Here is a 21744-nt window from a genome sequence, read left to right on the forward strand (position 1 = left end):
GGCATACGGATCAGCTCTTCTTTTATGTACCTAGAATTAACAAAGAAGTAGGTCGTCATGCATTTAAATTTAAAGCACCATCAGACTGGAACAATCTCTCTCGCCTGCTCAGATCTATAACTTCCTTTTATGTTTTCAAATCATCTCTTTTTACTTATTCTCAAACATCTTCCTGTTTCTGATCCTTTTTTTTTATTTTCTCATATACTGTACATGTTCGCAGTTATGTACCTGCATGCGATAGTGAAGTGCATAAACATATTTATACCTTGATTCTGTATTTGCATTTTCGCAGATGGCTCACTGATTGACTTTGATTATGGTATGGGCTAAAGGGAAGGGATTAGGTTTGTGGGAGCATTGTTAGTGAGTGCGTGTATATGAATGTGAATGTTGTTGTATTTAAATGTTTGTTATTGTCTTGTGCTGTATTTACTTTAATTATGATTCTCCATCTTGATGTTGGTTTCTTTTGTATCTTAAAGGACCCCCTCGAAAATGAGATGGTGCATCTCAAGGGGTTATCCTTGAAAATAAAATAAATACTTTCTACCAAAATATAATTTGGTTGTGACATCACAACCGTACGGAAATGTCTTTTAATGCAACTTCTTACTTCTACTCCGCTATATTTCAGAGAGATATATTGTCCTTTTTACTCCACTACATTCATCTGACAGCTATAGTTACTACACAATTAAAACAAATAAAACACATATATACACACATATGTGTTTTATTCTAAAGTAAACTAGCCAACAATATAACAGCCTACAAGTCCAGCTGACATGATTAGACCATTAAACACACAACTGGTTGGATCGTTTCGTTTCTAAAATGTGAGGATTTTTCTGCATTGAGTACTTTTACTTTTAATACTTTAAGTACATTTTCCTGATGATACTTACATATTTTTACTTAAGTACCATTTTCAATGAAGGACTTTTACTTTACAGTGTGGTATTAGTATTTTTACTGAAGTAAAGGATCTGAATACTTCTTCTACCGCTGCCTTTTGGTTTGTGAAGTCACTGGATCTGTGTTCAGAAAATGAGCAGCTTGTGAGATTTTTGTGTACAGCCACTGCTTCGCTTGTGAACTGCCTTTTGTGAACTGAAATGAACCACCACCACCAACAAAAAAAACAACAGAAAACGAGCTGTTTGTGTGATCTCACCCTCTGTATGTGTGTGTGTGTGTGTCTCTGTGTGTTTCAGGTAGCGGCTCAGGCTGTGTTGTTCATGTGTATGAACACCGCTGGGATATTCATCAGTTACCTGTCGGACCGCGCTCAGCGGCAGGCCTTCCTGGAGACGCGGCGCTGCATCGAGGCTCGGCTGCGACTCGAGACAGAGAACCAGAGACAGGTGAGCCCACAACATGACAAAAGATAATAACTTATAAATAAAGATTAGAACTGCTTGCGTTGCACAACAACTATTGGACGGATTGTTCGGATATTATTTGTACATGCATTAATGTTGCCCAGGGGATGAATCCTACTGACTTTGGTTGTCCGTTGACCGTTCCTCCAGCTCCACCGCAGGCACACACGCACACATTTTAGACCGGATGTCACGTAACGGGATGAAATCATCACAACCCTGCTGCAAAAAGAATGAATGCTCTAGCTGTTCTGGTTTTTATTTTGGATCAACGTAACAGGATCATGTAAGCAAAGACCTCCTACTGCCAGAGGTCTGTTCTCTTAGGGTTAAAAGTAGGGTTGGGTACCCAAACTCAGTGCGAATATGGCACCGGCGCCTAAACGACCGGACCGAATAGCAACGCGGATTTCGGTGCCTCATTTCGGTGCCACTGAAATGCCTGCGCTTCTCTCTGGTGCTCCGAAACGGACGTTAGAGGCAATAGAAGCATCGCTGGATGGGACGCTGTGACACTAATTCAATTACATTTTATTTGTAGTATCAAATTATAACAAGAGTTCTCTCAGGACATTTTACAGATAGACTAGGTCTAGACCACACTCTATAATTTACAAAGACCCGACAATTTCCCACGAGCAAGCATTTGGTTCGACAGTGGCGAGGAAAAACTCCCTTTAAACAAGCAGAAACCTCAAGGGGCGAGGAAAACGTACTTTAGGCAGAACCCTCAAACAGACCCAGACTCTTTGTGGGCGCCATCTGTATCTGCCAGTTTTGACGCAGACACTGATACAGATATAGAGATGTATAATTCATAATAATTATAGCAGTTGGAATGATGAACAGTGGCAGTTATAGTAACAATAAAGATAGTGGAACACCACACTGGACAGCAGGTAACGTTAGCTTACCGTTAGCTAGTAGCTGGATTAAACACGGGTAAAATGCTGACGTTTAACCCTCGTGTTGTCTGTCCATCGAACATGCAACTTTTGGTTTTTCTGGGTCAAAATGTAAAATGAATAATTTTTAACGTTTTGGCCGTATTTTTCAACACTTCTTTCATTCTTCCCAATGTTTTTGTCACTTTTCGTGACGTTTTTGAAGCGTATCCTGAAGTTTTTGTTTTTATATAAAAAAAAGTTTTTATGTCATGTTTTCTGCTTTTTTTTGACGTTTTTGTCACAACATTCTTTTATAATTTATTTTTTTCAAATGCTATGAAATTAAATCAAAAAACAAAAAATTCTGATATAGAAAAACTTTTTTGAAAATGGACAACAAGAGGGTTAAACGGTGTAAAGTGTGACTGTATTTGACCTTAGAGGATTCCAACAGCGGGACGTAACATTCTGCAGCTGCCGTTGTTGGAAAAAACAACACAGGTGGTGCGTTCACATGAAACTGGTAGCCTTAAGCCTTGTGGTGCATTCAAAGTTATTGTAAAATACCCTTTTCTAATCTGGTGGTTGTTTTTTGTTTAACAGCAAATACTGGTGAAATATTTTTTTGTTATAAGTTATTGCTATTACATTATTAATACATCATTTCATTTTGACCACATGGCCTTAGCAATAAACAAGCCATTCTTTAATATTGCCGCTTGTTGTTTTGTGCTTTTTAAAAAAAAGTATCGGTTCAGTCACCGGCACCGTTTTATCGCTTTAGCACCGGTATCGGAAAAAAACCCAAACGTTACCCAACCCTAGTTAAAATATATAATGTTTTATATATATATATATATATATATATATATATATATATATATATATATATATATATATGTCGTCCAACAATAGCTGGCCCACCACGGCAGCCCAAACAATACAGCAATACATAACAGAATCATGTGTTTTCACTTCCTGTTGTTTAGCGACGGAGCTCAGTGTGATGAGACTTTGATAAAGGAAGCAGAGCGATTGATGGATTTCAGTTGACAGGCCCCAACGTTAGCAGCTCGGTTAATGAGCCTGCTGAGAGGAGAATAACACGGACGCTGCTGCATCGATCCGCTGCTCGCACACAGCCTGTGCATCAGCTCAGTGGACACGGACACACACACACACACACACACACACACACACACAGTAAAACGTAGAGAGCTATGTTTACGCAGCGGAGTGGTGAGCGGTGGGACTCTGAGAAGCCACAGAAAGCTTTTACAGCGTCATGTTTCCTGGAAGGGTTCGGCTCTGATAAGCTCTGGGATGGTTGTAATGGAGTGAGATGGGTCCCCCACCCCGAGCAGGCCACCTTAATGTGAACCAATCAGGGCCTGGTATTTCTGTCAACATCCTGGTAGAACAGCTGAGCCACGTTTCTGCCCACAGCACATAACAAATTAGAGCCTGTGTGTGTGTCTTCTTCCTTAAAGTGTGACTGTGAGAGGAGGAAGGATGTGGATAGGAAGTGCAAGTAGAAAGCTGCTCGAAAAATGGATTAAATGACCACATGTAATGTAAATCTACTCTCATCGTAGTTTTCAGAAAATCATACGATTATAAAGTGAAAACTAATTAAACTGAGACTATCTACAACAACCAATGACATCTACACTCTCATCCTGAATTAGTTGACCCATTGTCAATTTTTTTTTTTTTACTTAACAGGTCAAGTTGTATTAACACAGAACCTTAAGTTGATGCAGTAGTCATTACTAAAAATCATAAGTTAACATACATTATTTTTTCTGGAGTTTAAAATAAGTATTTTAATTTAAACGTGCAACGAAATATATAACAAAATATAAAACAAAACATTTCTTACCACTGCTAAAAAGTAACTTGTTTATATAAATATAAATGTTGTGCTTTGAGATTATTGTATTATACATGTAACAATACATTTCAATGTTCCAATGTATTTTCTTTTGATAAAACATTGAAAAGAAACACTCCAACCTGACATTAAAATAGCAAAGGTAAGTTAAAGGTAACTTAAAGGTCCCATGTTGTAAAAAAAAAGACAAGTTGGATTTTAATTTTTTTATTCTGTTTATAGAGCAGGTTGTGGTGCTATATAAATACTGTGAAAACATTACATTGCTCAATCCACAGAGAAATGGACACAGCATTCAGAAACTGTGCCTTTAAATGAGCCGTCAGGACTTCCTGTATGGTTGTGATGTCACAACTATACTATACAGTATATAGGTAGGAGTTGCTGCTACAGTGCCGTTACAGTCTTTCCCCGGCTGTAATGACGGTGCAGAGACTCAGAGAACGCAGATGCGGAAGACCTGGAAACGCTGACCAAGCAGAGCCGACTGGACTTTTCCGGGAGGGGGTCTTAAAGAGACGGGCACTAAAATGGAGCGTTTCAGACAGAGGGTGAATACAGGTATATTCAGACAGACAGTATGAGGAGAAAAAAAAAGTGTTTTTTGAACATTAAAGAATGTAAACATGTTCTAGTAAAAACTGTGTTCATCATAAAAATGAGCATGATATGGGACCTTTAAGATTCTGTCCAGCATCTTCAACTGGTTATACTGTAATTAATCAAGGACATTAATTCCACTGGGATTGGGGGGCCATTTCCCCCCCCATCTTTCATTGCTGATGTCCCTCTGAACAGTGTTTTCTTACTGTGAGCCCATTCTTTAAGAGATGTTTCTTTAAACTAAACTTTTTTTTTTTTTTTCATTTCTGAAGGGATTCATTTTCCCAACAGCAGCAGAAGTTCTGAGAGTATCATCTAAATGCCCACAATGTGAATATAAAAGGAGTCTTAGTGGCAATTATGCGTCTTTTAAGTCTAAACTGATCTTTATTGTTTGGGAATAAAGCCGTTACGCTCGAGTGGAGAAACACAGATTGTGAACATAGGTCAACTAGAGACGCTGACACTGAATTTACTTTAAACTGAAAAAAATTCACCATAAGCGACGATAAGAAAAAGCAGCATGAAGGAACCAAATGTCGTCTAGTGAACCTTTATCACAATCTAAATGAAATGTGAAGATATACGTTGTCAGTGAGCTGCTGCAGGGCTTTCGCTCTCGGCTACAATCAAGCTGCGCTAATGACTAATGAAGCTAATGTGACACTGACACAAACCAGAGACCATGTCCAGTGGAGCAAACACACACCACAGCCCCCGTCCACTTGGCACACTGCAAGAAATGTCCAACTGAGACAATATAAAACACCAAAAAAAAAAAACACATGCAGTTTGACTCTTTAATTAAATGCTATATTATGAAAAAAGTTCTGGGTCAATTGTCTTTTACAGTTATTTTAGTTCAGAGGAACGGGAAGTCATTTTCTGCAGGGGGTGCTGGCGGAGGGTGTGTGTGTGTGTGTGTGGGGGGGGCGCAGACCACTCTACCTCTGCCTCCCCCCATGAAGTAGGCTACATGGTACGGTGCGTATTGCACAGCGAACTCAGAACAACGAACAGCGAAGTATGTGACAAATTCTAAAGTTACAGACTAGCCTTAGGGGCGGCCTCTAACTCCCCCAGTAAGAGCTTGCGCCCCATGTAGGCTGAGTCCTTTGCAGCGGTCCGGATTTGAATCCGACCTGCGGTCCTTTGCTGCGTGTCATTCCCTCTCTTTCTCTCCCCCGTTCTTGTCTATCCACTGTCACTATCGAATAAAAAATAATCAAAAAAAAGAAGATGAATGACTAGTCCAGCTGAGCAGGCATCAAGTATGCCTTTCCAGTTCAATAAACCAAGTACTGCCATCTGACTCACACATCACAAGACAATGTTACAATGAATTAAATCATACCAAGGCATTGTATGGTTCAAGACTATGTCAATATAGTATTCACTAAAAATCACCCAAGCAGAAAGCACAATAGTAATTCTGAAACGTTATTGACTGAAGATACAACAATGCCATCACACAACACAGTTGAGCGCAGGTTGCAAAATAACAGTCACTTAGTCAGCTGGCAACTTCACAAACTGCAAAAGCCAACACTGCACGTGTCAACTAAGTCACACAGGCCTATAGCAGCATCACAAAATAATAATGCAATACGTCTGATATGCATGGCATTTCAATAAACTAAACTAAATGTCTACATTATCTGGTCACACGGTCACAACAGATTATATTAGCCTACTCAATTTACAGATAGCTTACCTTTAGAAGTTCTAATTTCTTGTCTTTTTCTTTGCAAAGTCGCAGATCAAATCCTCAAAGTCAAGCTCCCTCAGCAGCTCGCTAAACCCTACTACAAATGCGTTGCTGTGTGTTGGTAGCACTTTACAGGCAACGCAATAAATGTCTCCGGTGGACAGTGAATATACAGTGGGACAAAGAAGTATTTAGTCAGCCACCAATTGTGCAAGTTTTCCCACTTAAAAAGATGAGAGAGGCCTGTAATTTTCATCATAGGTACACTTCAACTATGAGAGACAAAATGAGAACACAAAAATCCAGAAAATCAGATTGTAAGATTTTTAATGAATTTATTTGCAAATTATGGTGGAAAATAAGTATTTGGTCAATAACAAAAGTTCATCTCAATACTTTGTTATATACCCTTTGTTGGCAATGACAGAGGTCAAACGTTTTCTGTAAGTCTTCACACACTGTTGCTGGTATTTTGGCCCATCCCTCCATGCAGATCTCCTCTAGAGCAGTGATGTTTTGGGGCTGTCGCTGGGCAACACAGACTTTCAACTCCCTCCAAAGATTTTCTATGGGTTTGAGATCTGGAGACTGGCTAGGCCACTCCAGGACCTTGAAATGCTTCTTACGAAGCCACTCCTTCGTTGCCCGGGCGGTGTGTTTAGGATCATTGTCATGCTGAATGACCCAGCCACATTTCATCTTCAATGCCCTTGCTGATGGAAGGAGGTCAAAATCTCACGATACATGGCTCCATTCATTCTTTCCTTTACACGGATCAGTCGTCCTGGTCCCTTTGCAGAAAAGCAGCCCCAAAGCATGATGTTTCCACACCCATGCTTCACAGTAGGTATGGTGTACTTTGGATGCAACTCAGCATTTTTTCTCCTCCAAACACGACGAGTTGAGTTTTTACCAAAAAGTTCTATTTTGGTTTCATCTGACCATATGACATTCTCCCAATCCTCTTCTGGATCATCCAAATGCTCTCTAGCAAACTTCAGACGGGCCTGGACATGTACTGGCTTAAGCAGGGGGACACGTCTGGCACTGCAGGATTTGAGTCCCTGGCGGCGTAGTGTGTTACTGATGGTAGCCTTTCTTATTTTGGTCCCAGCTCTCTGCAGGTCATTCACTAGGTCCCCCCGGGTGGGTCTGGGATTTTTGCTCACCGTTCTTGTGATCATTTTGACCCCACGGGGTGAGATCTTGCGTGGAGCCCCAGATCAAGGGAGATTATCAGTGGTCTTGTATGTCTTCCATTTTCTAATAATTGCTCCCACAGTTGATTTCTTCACACCAAGCTGCTTACCTATTGCAGATTCAGTCTTCCCAGCCTGGTGCAGGTCTACAATTTTGTTTCTGGTGTCCTTTTACAGCTCTTTAGTCTTGGCCATAGTGGAGTTTGGAGTGTGACTGTTTGAGGTTGTGGACAGGTGTCTTTTACACTGATAACAAGTTCAAACAGGTGCCATTAGACAGAGGAGCCTCTTAAAGAAGAAGTTACAGGTCTGTGAAAGCCAGAAATCTTGCTTGTTTGTAGGTGACCAAATACTTATTTTACCGAGGAATTTACCAATTAAGTCATTAAAAATCCTACAATGTGATTTTCTGGATTTTCTTTTCTCATTTTGTCTCTCATAGTTGAAGTGTACCTATGATGAAAATTGCAGGCCTCTCTCATCTTTTTAAGTGGGAGAACTTGCACAATTGGTGGCTGACTAAATACGTTTTTGCCCCACTGTAGAATCCACTCCCGTGGTACAGTTTCACCGTTGTGAAGGTGTCGGGTCAGTGTGAGAGAGAGTGTGTGTTTCTGCCGCCAGCCTCGTTCCCCCTCCAAGATACTGAAAGGCTAATATCCCTCTGGGTATAATTTCCTCCCGGACGGTCTCTGTAATCAGTCCCCATAGTGCAGGGTCTTCAGAGATGATGGTACCCAAGGTGCCATTACCTTGTTCTGTAATGCTGATGAACGGCCTCATTTCTGTCTTTTTCCACAACAACTTCGCTAAAGTTAACATTAGCTACAGTTAGCTGTGGCTGGGTGTAGCTGGTAGAAGGCCAGCGATTCTTCCAAGCTAACGTTGGCTAGCTCCTCGACCTCCTCCTCTTCGTCATTCCCAGCTCTTTTAAAAAAGCAATTTATTCGCGGGACATTTTTTATAGCAGCCGCTTCTTTCTCTCCCTTTTCCACACTTTCACTCGCTGATACAACCCAATCTGACCGGGGATCAGTTACAAATTAATTACACTGTTTCAATCTCAACTCGTTGTAAACAACTTTTATTTTATTCTGATTGGATAATTATCACCATAATGATTAATGCCCATTGGGTAATCCAGGTTTTATCGCAGTTTGCCAACAGGGGGTGCTGCCGCACCCTCTGTTGGTGCGGCAGCACCTCCAGCACCCCTACTTCCCGCGTCTATGAGTTAGTTTGAGCTAATGTGAATTGTTTCAACAGAACAACACATGTTTGATTCACTGTTTTATTCTGACACCGTCATTCTCTAGCTCACTTGACTCGTTGAGCCTCCGTCCAAAAATCCATTCAGACCAGCTGACAGTTTGTAGCTGACTTTACCAACTGACTTTTCTATTGGCTGTAGAAACAGGAGACGTCTCTTACGTTCTAAAACCAGCCTCTGGAGACGCCACCAGCTGACTTCTCTATTAGGTGTTGAAACAGGAGACGTATCTTACGTTCTAAAACCAGCCTCTAGAGACTCCACCAGTAAGGCTGGGCATCGTTCAAAATTTTTCGATCCGGTTGGAGCTCTACTCTCTGTCAATATGCAGAGAGGACAGATAAGCTTGCGCTTACGCGTTCAGATGCTTTTGGAACCAAAATTTGGCACCGAAAGATTAATAATTTTTCAATACTCATAGGATCGGAAATTTTTTCCGGTGCCATAAAAGTATCGACGTTCGGTGCCCAGCCCTATCGACCATCCGATTCGCAGCGACACCATCAGCTGGTTTGAGTCGAGCTGAAACGGACCGGTTCAGACCGCTGCAACTTTTTCTTGCGACGTTCTAAAACGATTGTCTCGTTGCGAATCTTTGGTCTGAACTGGGCTTTGGACAGATTTTATGTATCAACTTGGGTTAAAGGTTCAAGGGCGCGTCAAGCCCCTGAGGTTTTGAGAAACTAATAAATTATAAATAATAAACATTTCTGTTCAAACAAAGATCCAAATGTGATTATAAGTGGAATCAAAGGCGCCTATGTAGCTACAGTTTGATTGACAGGAGACTCTCTGTGGTGCAGCACAGAAACATTAAGTTTCTCCTTTAGCGTCATTCAGCAAAACAGAAATATGACGCATGAGCTTCTCACAGGAATTTTTTTTTTGTTAATTCACAGCCATTTTTTGTATTTCTGAATTTCAGTCTCTTAGTTAACGAGATAGAGAACTTGTAAAAACAGGGCTTTTGTTTTCAAGTGAATGCATTACGCTTCCGTAAAATAGAGCTCTATGAATAAATATTATAAAGAAATTGCTGTGACAATTTCTTTATAATATTTATTCATAGAGCTCTATTCTACTGTAAAAAACCAGACTGAGCTCCTCAGAGGTGCAAACGTTCAGTGTGACTTATGTAAACTCAACATTTCTTGCAGTGAGTCTCCAGCACCAAAGCCCGGAGCATTTTGGTCTGCGATGCAGCAGCCGAAGCATTAGCAACGCTCCGCTGGAGTGTTTGTCTGTCTGGACCTTAATTTGGGGATACACGGCTCCGCTTTCCAGCACAGATACCAGGTCAAAAGGACAGAGCAAGTGCTGAAACACCTCCACCTAAACAAACAGCGTTCACATTTTACACGCTCAGCTGACGTCACGTTCCACAGAGCAGCCGCCCAATCAGATGAACAGAATAGTTGCCGATTGATTTAATAGCGGACAACTAATTGATTAATCTTTGCGTCTCAAATTTTTCGATAACTATTGCTGCATTATTTAAATTATTACTTTTGACCCGTAGAAGCAGTGTTTTTTTCCTTTGTGTGTGTGTGTGTGTGTGGGGGGTGTCAACAGTTAGACTGAAGGCAGTGATGAAACATCATCTCTGGATAGTTTTTTCATTCAGTGTGACAATGATGAATGAAGATAGATGTGCGTTTGTTTTAGTAAAGAGTGAATGGAGCAGAGGAGGATGCTGTCTCTCTCTCTCTCTCTCTCTCTCTCTCTCTTCCTCCTGTTCTCCCCAGCTCTTTCCCTCTCTCCCTCCCTTTCTCTCTCTCTCCTGCCCTCCCTTTCCCTCTCTCTCTCCCTCTCCGCTGGTGCTCGAGGTTTGAAGAGGCTCTTTAGAGCTCTCAGCAGGCGTCATGCAGCTCCACTGAGTTCACTGAGGTTGGAGGTTCATTTTGTGCTGGAAAACGGTACAAAAACGAGCCAAACGGGGCAAAAAAACATCATATTTTTCACTTCAACTGCACAAATGTGTTTTTAAGCACAACATAAAGGCAATGCAAGTTAGCAAGCTGATGATAATCAAACGCTGCAGTCCAACAGGTCCTCCAAACTGTACAACGATATCAGTCGTTTTCACACATACCTCATTTGGTCCGGACTTTCGAACTTTTCAGTTTGGTCCGAACCAAAATTGCAGGTGAGAAAAGGTGCCTCGGACCATGGTCTGGATCAAAGGAGGTGGTCTCGGTCCAGTTCGTTTCTAGTGTGAAAGCATTTTTTGGATGGTTGGGACTTTCGGACCGAATACAAGAAGCTCTGGCATGGCTCTCCTTGTGTTACAAGACCGGGGAAGCTCCTTTAAGGAATAGCTCGGTGCTTGGCCTGTATGTGAGAGAGTGTGACGGTGAATGTGCTCAGAGCAGACAGCTGTCAGCTATCAGAGCTGAGAATACAACAGCAGTTTACTTGTTAAGTGGTAGTAAATGTACAGGGTAGGTTTCAGTTTGTTTCGGAATAAATGCTCCAGAAAGAAAGTTCAGTAGGGGAGAGCAGCAGTCAGTAGGGGAGAGCAGCAGTCAGTAGGGGAGAATAGCAGTCAGTAGGAGAGAGTAGCAGTCAGTAGGAGAGAGTAGCAGTCAGTAGGAGAGAGTAGCAGTCAGTAGGGGAGAGTAGCAGTCAGTAGGAGAGAGTAGCAGTCAGTAGGAGAGAGTAGCAAACAGTAGGGGAGAGTAGCAGTCAGTAGGGGAGAGTAGCAGTCAGTAGGAGAGAGTAGCAGTAAGTATGGGAGAGTAGCAGTCAGTAGGAGCGAGTAGCAGTCAGTAGGGGAGAGTAGCAGTCAGTAGGGGAGAGTAGCAGTCAGACTCCAACACAGAGAGAGGAGACGAGAGGACGGTGAAGCCCGTCAACAAACCAATCAATTCTAAGTATCTGGAGACGCAGCTCACGTATGTGGTGATGGCAGGACGTAGTTTTGCCACGTAGAGGTCTTTAGTGCGCTTGCATAACTGCAGTGTGAAATCCAAACTTACCGGATCAAATGACAATGTTTCAAAAACTTGAACCTTGGTCCGGACCTTGGTTTGAACTTTCAGGTGTGAAAACGCCCTAAAGCCCAGTTCAGACCAGCGGTCTGAACCGGCCCGTCTCAGCTTAACTCAAACCAGCTGATGGTGTCGCTGCGACTCAGCTGGTGGAGTCTCCAGAGGCTGGTTTTACAACGTAAGAGACGTTTCCTGTTTCTACAGCCAATAGAGAAGTCATTACAAGACAATAAAATGCATATCCATAATCCATTTTGTTTCTGTTACAAACTGTTAAATGGTGAAAATGGCAGATAGACTGAGGCTCATTGAGCACCCACGAGCGGGGTGTGTGGTGGAGCGAGCTAGAGAGTGACTGAAGAGAGGGAGCGCCCAGCGGCGCTAGGACAAAGTCTTGAATCAGAGAAATAGAACGTTGTTTTTGCCGATTCATCACTAGAAATGCAACCGTAGCAAGCACTACTTAGCATCGCTAACGTTATTTTAGACTCAACAAATGATATATTCAGCTACAAAAAGTTAGAACGGAAGTACAAAGAGTCGTTGCTATGGAGATGATACATCGTCTTGTGACAGCTCACGAAGTTCTGTAGCCCGCGGTTGCCTTTTTTTCGTAAGATATCATATATATTGGTGTGCATAAATCTTTGTACAATATTGTACGAGCCTGTTCATGAGAATGTGCTGAATAAATACAAGAAACATGTTTTTGTGTTTTGGGAACAGGTGAAGCATTGACCCCCCTCCCCAGTGGCAGATCGTTGTTTACAACCAGTAAAGTTTCAGGACTCAAGAATAGATGAACTGACAATTCGAGATTCTGTGTCCCTCTGTCTTTCTGTCAGTCCAGCTGGGTTTTTGATCATTAGCATGTTGTGTTCTGACATCACGGACAGGACTTCTAGGCAGAGAAACTTGAGTCTTGCTTTGAATGCATTCAGTATCTGAAGGAGGCAGTTGCTTGGCGGCAGTGCAGATCCCCCAGGCCAAAAATTACTTAGGGACGCTGCATGGGCTCCCACTCCAAATCTGTCTTTATTTGCCAAGTGGCACTGCGTCATTGAAAAAAAGAAAAAAACACGAGACAGATTTGGTTGGTTGTGTTTTTTCTGTGGGCCTGGAGGCTTTGGAAAATCCTGCTCCAGGAGCTTAGGCTGGCACAGTCATCTTTTAAATCATTCCTTACTTATGTAAGTAATTTGTTTTTACAAGATTCTTTTACTCGTTTGCGTGCTTCATACTTAGTTTTTGACTTGTGTCTCCATTTAATTCCTCTCTGCTCTTAATCTTGATGCCGTGTTAGTCACTGTAGAACATTCAAGTCTTGGAAATCTACAGACCTGTATATCAAGTTTTTAAACTTACTAACTTAAAGTTCCACTTTACTGCAAAACACCCTCAAATGTATCAATAATTATTTCAAAACAATTGAGTTTAGGTTTGTCTCAAGAGATTTGAGAAATTTCAAAAAGCTAACTTTTCAGCTTTAGGGCCAAAATATCTCTTTACACATTGCTCTGGAACAAATTTGGGTATCACTATACAGAAAGCCGTTTGTTGTGAACATTTTGATATGAAATACACGGTCATCAGTTATATAGAAATATCTTTAAAATGTGAATTAAAGAGAAATGTTAAAATGCTTTTAGACCTCAGGGGGTTAATATTGGAAACAGGTTAAAATGACGTCTCAACTATCACTTTTTTCAAAGAAAAGTAAAAAAAAAAAAAAAAAGGTAAATGACTGCAGTGCAGGTGTTTTACAGATGATATCATTTTTAGATTATCCAAATATCTGATTATTATTCGTCTTTTGTCGTTGCTTCAGAGTATTAATATGATTGCTTTTTCTCCCCCACAGGAGAGACTGGTGTTATCAGTCCTGCCACGTTTTGTAGTTTTGGAAATGATCAACGACATGACAAATGTAGAGGATGAACACCTCCAGCATCAGTTTCACAGAATCTACATCCACCGCTACGAGAATGTCAGGTGAGGCCGCCAGACATGGGTTTTAGAAATGTAGTCGACATTTGCAGTAATAATCACATAAGTGGGCACAAGATATGTTGGGTTAGGGTTATGGTACAGTCCATATACGCGTTGTTTTCACGGATGTGATTGCCCTGCTTCCCAGCATTGCATGCTTTTAAACTGAGGGCTAGATTTACTAACACTAGCGCAGTTTGCGCTGCGTCCGTTTATGCGAGTTCGGTAATAGCGCACGCTATGCTTCCACATTTTGTGTAGTATTTATCAACCCTGACACCCATCAGGCAATCAGCGTCTTTCTCCGCCCACTATACCGTAAATTGCGCTGTAGCAAAGCGGTACTTGTGCTATGATATGGCCTAGTGCAGACTGCGATATTCCCACTGCTGATGCTATGACTGTTTGAAATTATCCTGATGCCAATATTTGTAATGTAGCGAGGAGTTTAACAACTGCTGGAATGGGATGTGAACGCTGAGTGGGAGATTCAATTTCATCTTTGATTTCTTCCAGTAACTCTAATAGCCTCGCCTATGTCTTCGTCTTGCTCAAATTACTGTTGCCATTTCACCAGCGGCATAAAGGTCTACGAGGAAACTCGATTGCAGCTGGTTTAGAACTGCTTTTAAGAGGCGGAGAATTTCCCCCGCAGAATAGAGGCGCGCTCTTACTGACAGTCTTTGTAAATACCACGGAATATATAATTAGGGGCACTTTGCGCTTATCCTCCCACCTTTTTGGGTGGAACTCCCACTTTCCCCCCGACCCTCCCACGAACGCATATTGAAAGCGCAACTTGTCTCTTCTTGCTCATGTGGCAGACAATCTGCGATTTTACCCAAGTGCGCCCTGTTTGTAAATAGCCCGCATCGGATACGTCCAATTAGCCAATTAGCGCCTGGAAACAGGCGCAAACGGCTTGATAAATCTAGCCCAGAGTGTCTTTAAACAGGCTTCATCCTCCTACAACCGTGATGGCTGCAGCTGATTGGACGGACGCGTCACGTGGGGCTGGCTCCTCCCGAATTTTAAAACCAACCATAATGGCGGCTCGTTCGGAATACAATCTCGTATTTTATGAAAATAGTTCACCGAAACATGTTTCTGAAAAAATTTTAAGCAAGAAATAGGCCATACAGTTGCTGGTGAATCTGTCTTCGTTTCAGATTGACAACGGCCAGTTTAAAAGATTTCCGTCAGCTTTTGAGAGGCAGCGAGTCGTGCCGGCCGCTCCTCATTTGCATAAAGTTGGCTGGATTCAACTTTATCCGAATGAGGAGCGGGCGACTCAACGCCCCGCTTCTCCAGAGGCCCCGCAACACTACCAGAATGCATTGTACGGCTGCTTTCATAGAAATGAATGGGAAGTGGGGAAATTACGCTGACAATGGACACACCGCATTAGGGTATGAGATGTTTCTGGCCATGTGGACTTTTACCCTTTGGGGATCGCCTTTCCAATGGGAGAAGTTGTAAGACGTTACCGAGCCAATTCAACCCTTTTTGTGGCAGCATCGATCTGAACGTTAAAAACAAAAAAACCTTCAACTCAGAGCGGAAAAGCGCCCAACATTGTTTAACTGCACAGAAAAATAACAATTGGCTGGGAACAGGTGATTCAGTCATTGCTTAGCAAGAATATCAAAAAGACAACTGGCTTTGCTCTGTCTGATCGGGGCGTCTTCAACTAAAAAGGCCATGCGGTGTGCCTCGCGTTTCTTCCACCTACAAACTAGGGCTGGGCAATATATCAATATTATATCGACATTGATATATGAGGCTAGATGTTGTCTTAAATTTCAGATATCGTATTATCATAATATGACCCAAGTGTTGTCTTTTCCTGGTTTTAAAGGCTGCATTATACAGTAAAGTGATGTCATTTTCTGACCTTATTAGACTGTTGTAGCTGTTTTATTATTTGCCTTTACCCACCTCAGTCATTGTATCCACATTATGATGATTAGTTAATATTTAGTGAAAGCACCAATAGTCAACCCTACGATATCGCAGCTATCGACATCAATGTATTTGGTCAAAAATATCGTGGTATTGCAAGAAGATCCTTATCGCCCACCTCTACCGCAGACGTGCTCTATCTGATCAACCCGTTCTCACTCCCAACTCGTAAATTACTGATGTTTCAGTGGCTCTCAGCGTCAGATACCGACGCAAAAATCACCCTTTAGCGTCTGTATGGAACGCACCGGGCAGAGCAGCAGCTTGACCTCGGCGCTGTAAGATGACATAGAATTAAGAGAGACAACGGTAGCGAGTATTATGAAAGACCAAAAATCTGCGTAAGGAGGTTGGTTGGGGTGGTGGATGGGTCAAACAACACAGCACTTTCACCCAGGAGACCGGGGTTCATGTCCCGTTCTTGTGCTGCATGTCAGTTAAACATACATCCCGACCCAGAGCTCCAAAAAGTGACGCCACAGTCCCGAGAGCGTCAAATAGTGACGCCGAGGGTCCCGACCCAAAGTGTCAAAAAGTGACGCCAAGAGTCCCGACCAAGCGTGTCAAAATATGACGCCAAAGGGCTAGATGAGAGTCCCAAGAGCGCTAAAGGACACTTTTTGAGTCAATAGCAAACGTCAAAGGCACCTGACCAATCGTCGATTTTTGACACGATGGGAGTGAAAATGTGTTGATCTGATTGAGGCCATTTTATTCAGGCTTCTGATTGGCTGTCATCTTCTCATATTAAACCCATATACCTATGGATGTGTGAAGTAGGCCTAGGGGTGCTGGAATTTGTTAGACATAGGTACCAGCTGATTGAGACTTGTTAGAATGGAAAGTTTCATACATCTTCATTATACAGGGAAAACAGGACTTATATGTTTCAGTAGCATACACTATAATAAATTTTTGGATGGTGTTAAAGAACTGGCCTGGATATTAAAGTGACATTTCCATATTTTATTCAGCATTCTTTTCGCAGATGTTAAAGGCTTCACAAACCTCTCCACGACGCTGTCAGCGCAGGAGCTGGTGCGAATGTTGAATGAACTCTTTGCACGCTTCGACCGCCTCGCACATGTAAGTGATTTATCTTTAGGCCCCAGATGCATGTATCACGGTTATTTCTTTTACATGCATAATTTTGTCCTGTATGTTTTCAGCATCAAACACTCACCCATGCTTTAGCGTTGGCCTCAGTTAAGGTTTTGGAAAGATCGTCTTTATGGTTAAAGAATCTGAACTGCAGTTTCTGGTCTGATTTGACAGAAACACCCCAAAAATGCTGGATTGTTCCAGAGTGTATTTTGGATTTGTGCATTTTCCAGGAACTTACAGTAATTGCGGTCGAGCGATTTAGAGAAAGAACAGAGGGAGCGGTGCTAATGCTAACATTAGATAAAACAAAGTGGCTGAGCGATCTAAAGAAAGAACAGAGGGAGCGGTGCTAATGCTAACGTTAGTTAAAACAAAGTGGCCGAGCGATCTAGAAAAACAACAGACGGAGCGGTGCTAATGTTAGTTAAAACAAAGTGGCCGAGCGATCTAGAGAAAGAACAGAGAGAGCGGTGCTAATGCTAACGTTAGTTAAAACAAAGTGGCCGAGCGATCTAGAGAAACAACAGAGGGAGCGGGCGGTGCTAATGCTAACGTTAGTTAAAACAAAGTGGCTGAGCGATCTAGAGAAAGAACAGAGAGAGGGAGCGGTGCTAATGCTAACGTTAGTTAAAACAAAGTGGCCGAGCGATCTAGAGAAAGATCAGAGAGAGCGGGCGGTGCTAATGCTAACGTTAGTTAAAACAAAGTGAGTTTCCTGAACAGGGAGCACCTGCTCATGTCATATAACTCGCTGTGCTCTGACACTGGCACAGCTAGTTCATCTATCTGCACCGTCTCCAGTTTTTTCTTGTTGTTATGGAAACAACAGGTCTCGCCACTCCGCTTGTCATCGGTCAGCTGTCAAAAAAGCGCTTGGCGAAAGTTTTACTTTCTACACTCTTCGTTTTGTAATGTTAAAGAAAAACAAGTCTTTAAAAGACTTTGAATCCCAGACTTTGCTGCCTGCTTGATTGTGTCTTTTTTCGGAGCTAATCTTTTCTGACAGCCTCTCAGGGCTGGCAAAGCTCATGACAGCTGAATAAAGAAACTCCAGTATACTCCAGACTACATTTTTTATTCAGAAACAACAGAGCGAATAATTGATTCAACGTTGACTCTGTAGGGCTGTACTGAGTGTCTGTCTGATATTAGATTGAAGAGCTGTCATGCTTGGCCAGTCAAGATTACACAGTTATTTCACTGGTTTATTTTTTTATTTGCCACTTCATTTTAGATCACATATATTTTATGTTCCTCTGTTGTAAGGTTAATTAAATGAATGTATTGTATGTAATAGGGCTGCACGAGACACTGTTTTTTTAACAGGCATTGCGATATCAATTGGCGTAATAAACACATTGCGTTAGTTGAAAGAAAACATGAGCAGAAAACTGCACTTTAAAATGTTTATTTTTAGTGGTGCCTTTTGTATTCAATTCAATGTTCAATTTGTTCAATGAAAGAATCTTGGAAATGATTTCCTTTCATTTACAAGTAATTATAAATAAAGCTACTAGGACAGCACTCCAATTTGATAGTTTATTGGGTTCGGACCAAGGAGAACCGCCCCCTTCCTCAGCGCGTGTGCACAGGCAATTACAAACCGTTATAATTTTTTGTTTGTTATTGCCTGTGCACACGCTGAGGAAGGGCGCTGCCCGAAACGTCCGTTGTGTGGCAATAAACTATCAAATAGGAGTGCTGTCCAGCACCCAGCCGTCAAAGCTTTTTAAGTATCTATGTGAGTTGAGCGGTGTCCAGGCCTATTTTAAATTTAACAAGCAATTTGTTATATTAAGCAGAATATTGAAAGCAGCAGAAATACACTTTAATATCTGTTTAGTTAGCGCAAGTAATATTGTTATCGTGATGTTCAACATTATCGCATATTTTCCTTGTATCGTGCAGCCCTAGCATTTCTGCCAAAGAGAGTGCCACGTGTTTGCCGGTGAACTGATGTGATTGGTCCATTGCAGGAGAACCACTGTCTACGGATAAAGATCCTGGGAGACTGTTACTACTGTGTGTCTGGTCTCCCCGAACCCAGACAGGACCACGCCCACTGCTGTGTGGAGATGGGCCTCAGCATGATCAAAACCATCAGGTACTGGCTGCCTCCATTATGTTGCTATGGTGGTTATTATTTTTAACTGTAGGGATGGAGACTCTGGTGGGTCCACAGGCTTCCGCAGGGTCTAAAATTTCAAAATAAAAAATTTAGGCCTTAAAAAGTCTAACATTCGCTTAAGTATTGTGTTTTAGGTCTTAAATAATTTTAAACAGGTCCTAATTTTCCTATGTCCATCCATCACTACCTTATTATGCTAACTTTTTTTTTCATTCTGTGGTGGTGTTGTTCTTTCTTTTGCTAGTCCAATTATATCTTTGCTGTATTATGACTAAAAATGAGACCAACATGTAACTCAGATTGCAGCCAATCAGTTTTCGTGTTATTAGCGCGAGTCTCTTTCGGGTTTGAGCCACAGACATAAAACTGATTTTATTCTTCAGCTTTGGGGAAGTGCAAGTTTAGCGATCTTTGGCTTGAAAGAACTGAATTTAGGGCTCAGTTGATGTTGTGATAAAGGTCTTGAATTCATTCATAATGGTCTAAAAAAGATCTTAAAAGGTCCCATGGCATGAAAACATCACTTTATGAAGTTTTTTTAACGTTAATATGTGTTCCCCCAGCCTGCCTATGGTCCCCCAGTGGCTAGAAATGGCGATAGGTGTAAACCGAGCCCTGGGTATCCTGCTCTGCCTTTGAGAAAATGAAAGCTCAGATGGGCCAATCAAGAATCTTCTCCTTATGAGGTCATAAGGAGCAAGGTTACCTCCCCTTTCTCTGCTTTGCCCACCCAGAGAATTTGGCCCACCCATGAGAAAGAGAGCGACATCATGGCTTTCAAACGAGCAAAGTGGCAGTTGGTCAAGGCCACGCCCCCACCCTCTCCACCTTGCCCCCCCCCTCTCTCCTAGTCAATAGCTACATAAAAAGAAATGGCACCTCCTAAGGAAAGCTCATTGTGGGACTGGCTCTAGTGGCTGTAATTCTGCACCAAGGCTGAATTTCGGGAAAGAGACTTCAGATACAGTATTAGGGGACCACTAAAGGCTATATAAAAGAGACTTCAGATACAGTATTAGGGGACCACTAAGGTCTATATAAAAGAGACTTCAGATACAGTATTAGGGGACCACTAAGGCCTATATAAAAGCATCCAAAGAGCACCATGTCATGGAACCTTTAAAAAGTCTTAAATTTGACTTGGTGAAACCTGCAGAAACTTTGGTCCAACACATACAAAAAGTGAAGGAAGTTTAATATACTTCATTTACACATACTACCAACATTATCATGATACAAAGGTGGTTGAATATCGGCAAAGTATCCCTTTAACCATTCGAATGCCAGGCTTTGGGTGGGGAAAATTGCCACCATTAAAAGTGTGCCAAATGAGCTATTATTAGTTCCTGTTTGCATTGAACCCAGGGATGTATGGAGAACTGTCACTGGATTACTATGATACTGAAGAAAACTTAAAGATGTGATGATTCCCAGGCAATTTCTGCATTTATAAGGAGCATATCTTTTACATTAATTCAGAAAATTGTATCCTCGGGAAGTGCAAGTCAAACTGAAATGCCAGGTCTTTGATCTGAAAGCCGCTGCCCCGATTTTATTTGCATTTGCAAGAATTTGCCCCTGGCTGTGCTTCTACAGAATATCAGCAACAAATACAGTTAAAAGGTTCAAAGGATTCTTGATATTAAGATTCTGTTCAGGTTTGATGTACTGTAGTCTCTATCGACGACGTTTTATTTACGGATGTCGCTCATTTTCGGCCGGATGTCCGTCACCTTCCTCTTTCTTTTTGTTGACATTCTAAACACTGAGCTAGAGCCGAATTATATTGATCTTCTTTTTAAGTAAAATTCTCATCACACACTCGACAGCCATTTTAATTCCAGAACTCGCCATACCTCTCGTGCACGCGTTCCACCAAAACAAGTTCCTTCCCCGAGGCTATTTTGCAGAGGCACCGTTGCACTGTCCGGCTCCAAGCGCTGCACATAATTGTGATTGGTTTAAAGAAATGCCAATAAACCAGAGCACGTTTTTCTCCCATCCCAGAATGCTGTGTGGATTAGCCAGACCCTCCTCCGCAGCGCTGTGGAGGAAGGTCTGGCAACAGGAGACTAGATGTACTGTAGCTAAGCCAACTACCTGCAAACATTAAGCTAGACCAGCGTCTCCTTTGCCCCTCTCCAGTGGCTACCTGTGGCTTTGACAAAAGTATTATAGGCTATTGAAATGAGCGGCTAGTTTTTTTTACATTTTAGTTTTCATTTATTATTGTTGTTGGCCTACAGTGATTCTTACATTCTACATTTAGGCTACATGACATTTCAGTCAAGTAAAAATGTGCACCACAGCCTACATATGTCTATAGCCCGGCGCCTTGCCCTCTTAATTTTGCCGAACCTTGATAGCGGGCTTTAGTTTCCATGGACTAGCTATGGATTCCAAATCCAAACAAATGAATATTGAAAGACATTGCCAGAACAAGCACATTGCATTTGTAAGTATCCGGCTGGGGTTGAGAGAAAGAGAGAGATTTTGAGAAAGCAGAGCAAATGTACTCTTAAGAATGGGATTGAATGTTCAAAAGACAAGGCAGTAAAAATGGCAACAAACATCACCATATTGAAAATGCTCATATAGACCTATTAGTAATGTTGATAGGCTAAT

The 21744-nt window shown here is 41.9% G+C and overlaps 1 protein-coding gene across 1 annotated transcript in view; it reads left to right on the plus strand.

Annotated features, from left to right (window-relative positions):
- adcy8 (adenylate cyclase 8 (brain)) overlaps positions 1-21744 on the plus strand; it is a 137400-nt gene that overhangs the window by 44708 nt on the left and 70948 nt on the right. The window contains 4 exon segments of the mRNA XM_039816414.1: positions 1218-1367; positions 13798-13928; positions 16862-16973; positions 18968-19095. Of these exon segments, the coding sequence (XP_039672348.1) occupies positions 1218-1367; positions 13798-13928; positions 16862-16973; positions 18968-19095 (521 nt within the window).

Source organism: Perca fluviatilis, chromosome 11 (genome assembly GCF_010015445.1).
Source record: "Perca fluviatilis chromosome 11, GENO_Pfluv_1.0, whole genome shotgun sequence".
Lineage (NCBI taxonomy): Eukaryota > Metazoa > Chordata > Actinopteri > Perciformes > Percidae > Perca > Perca fluviatilis.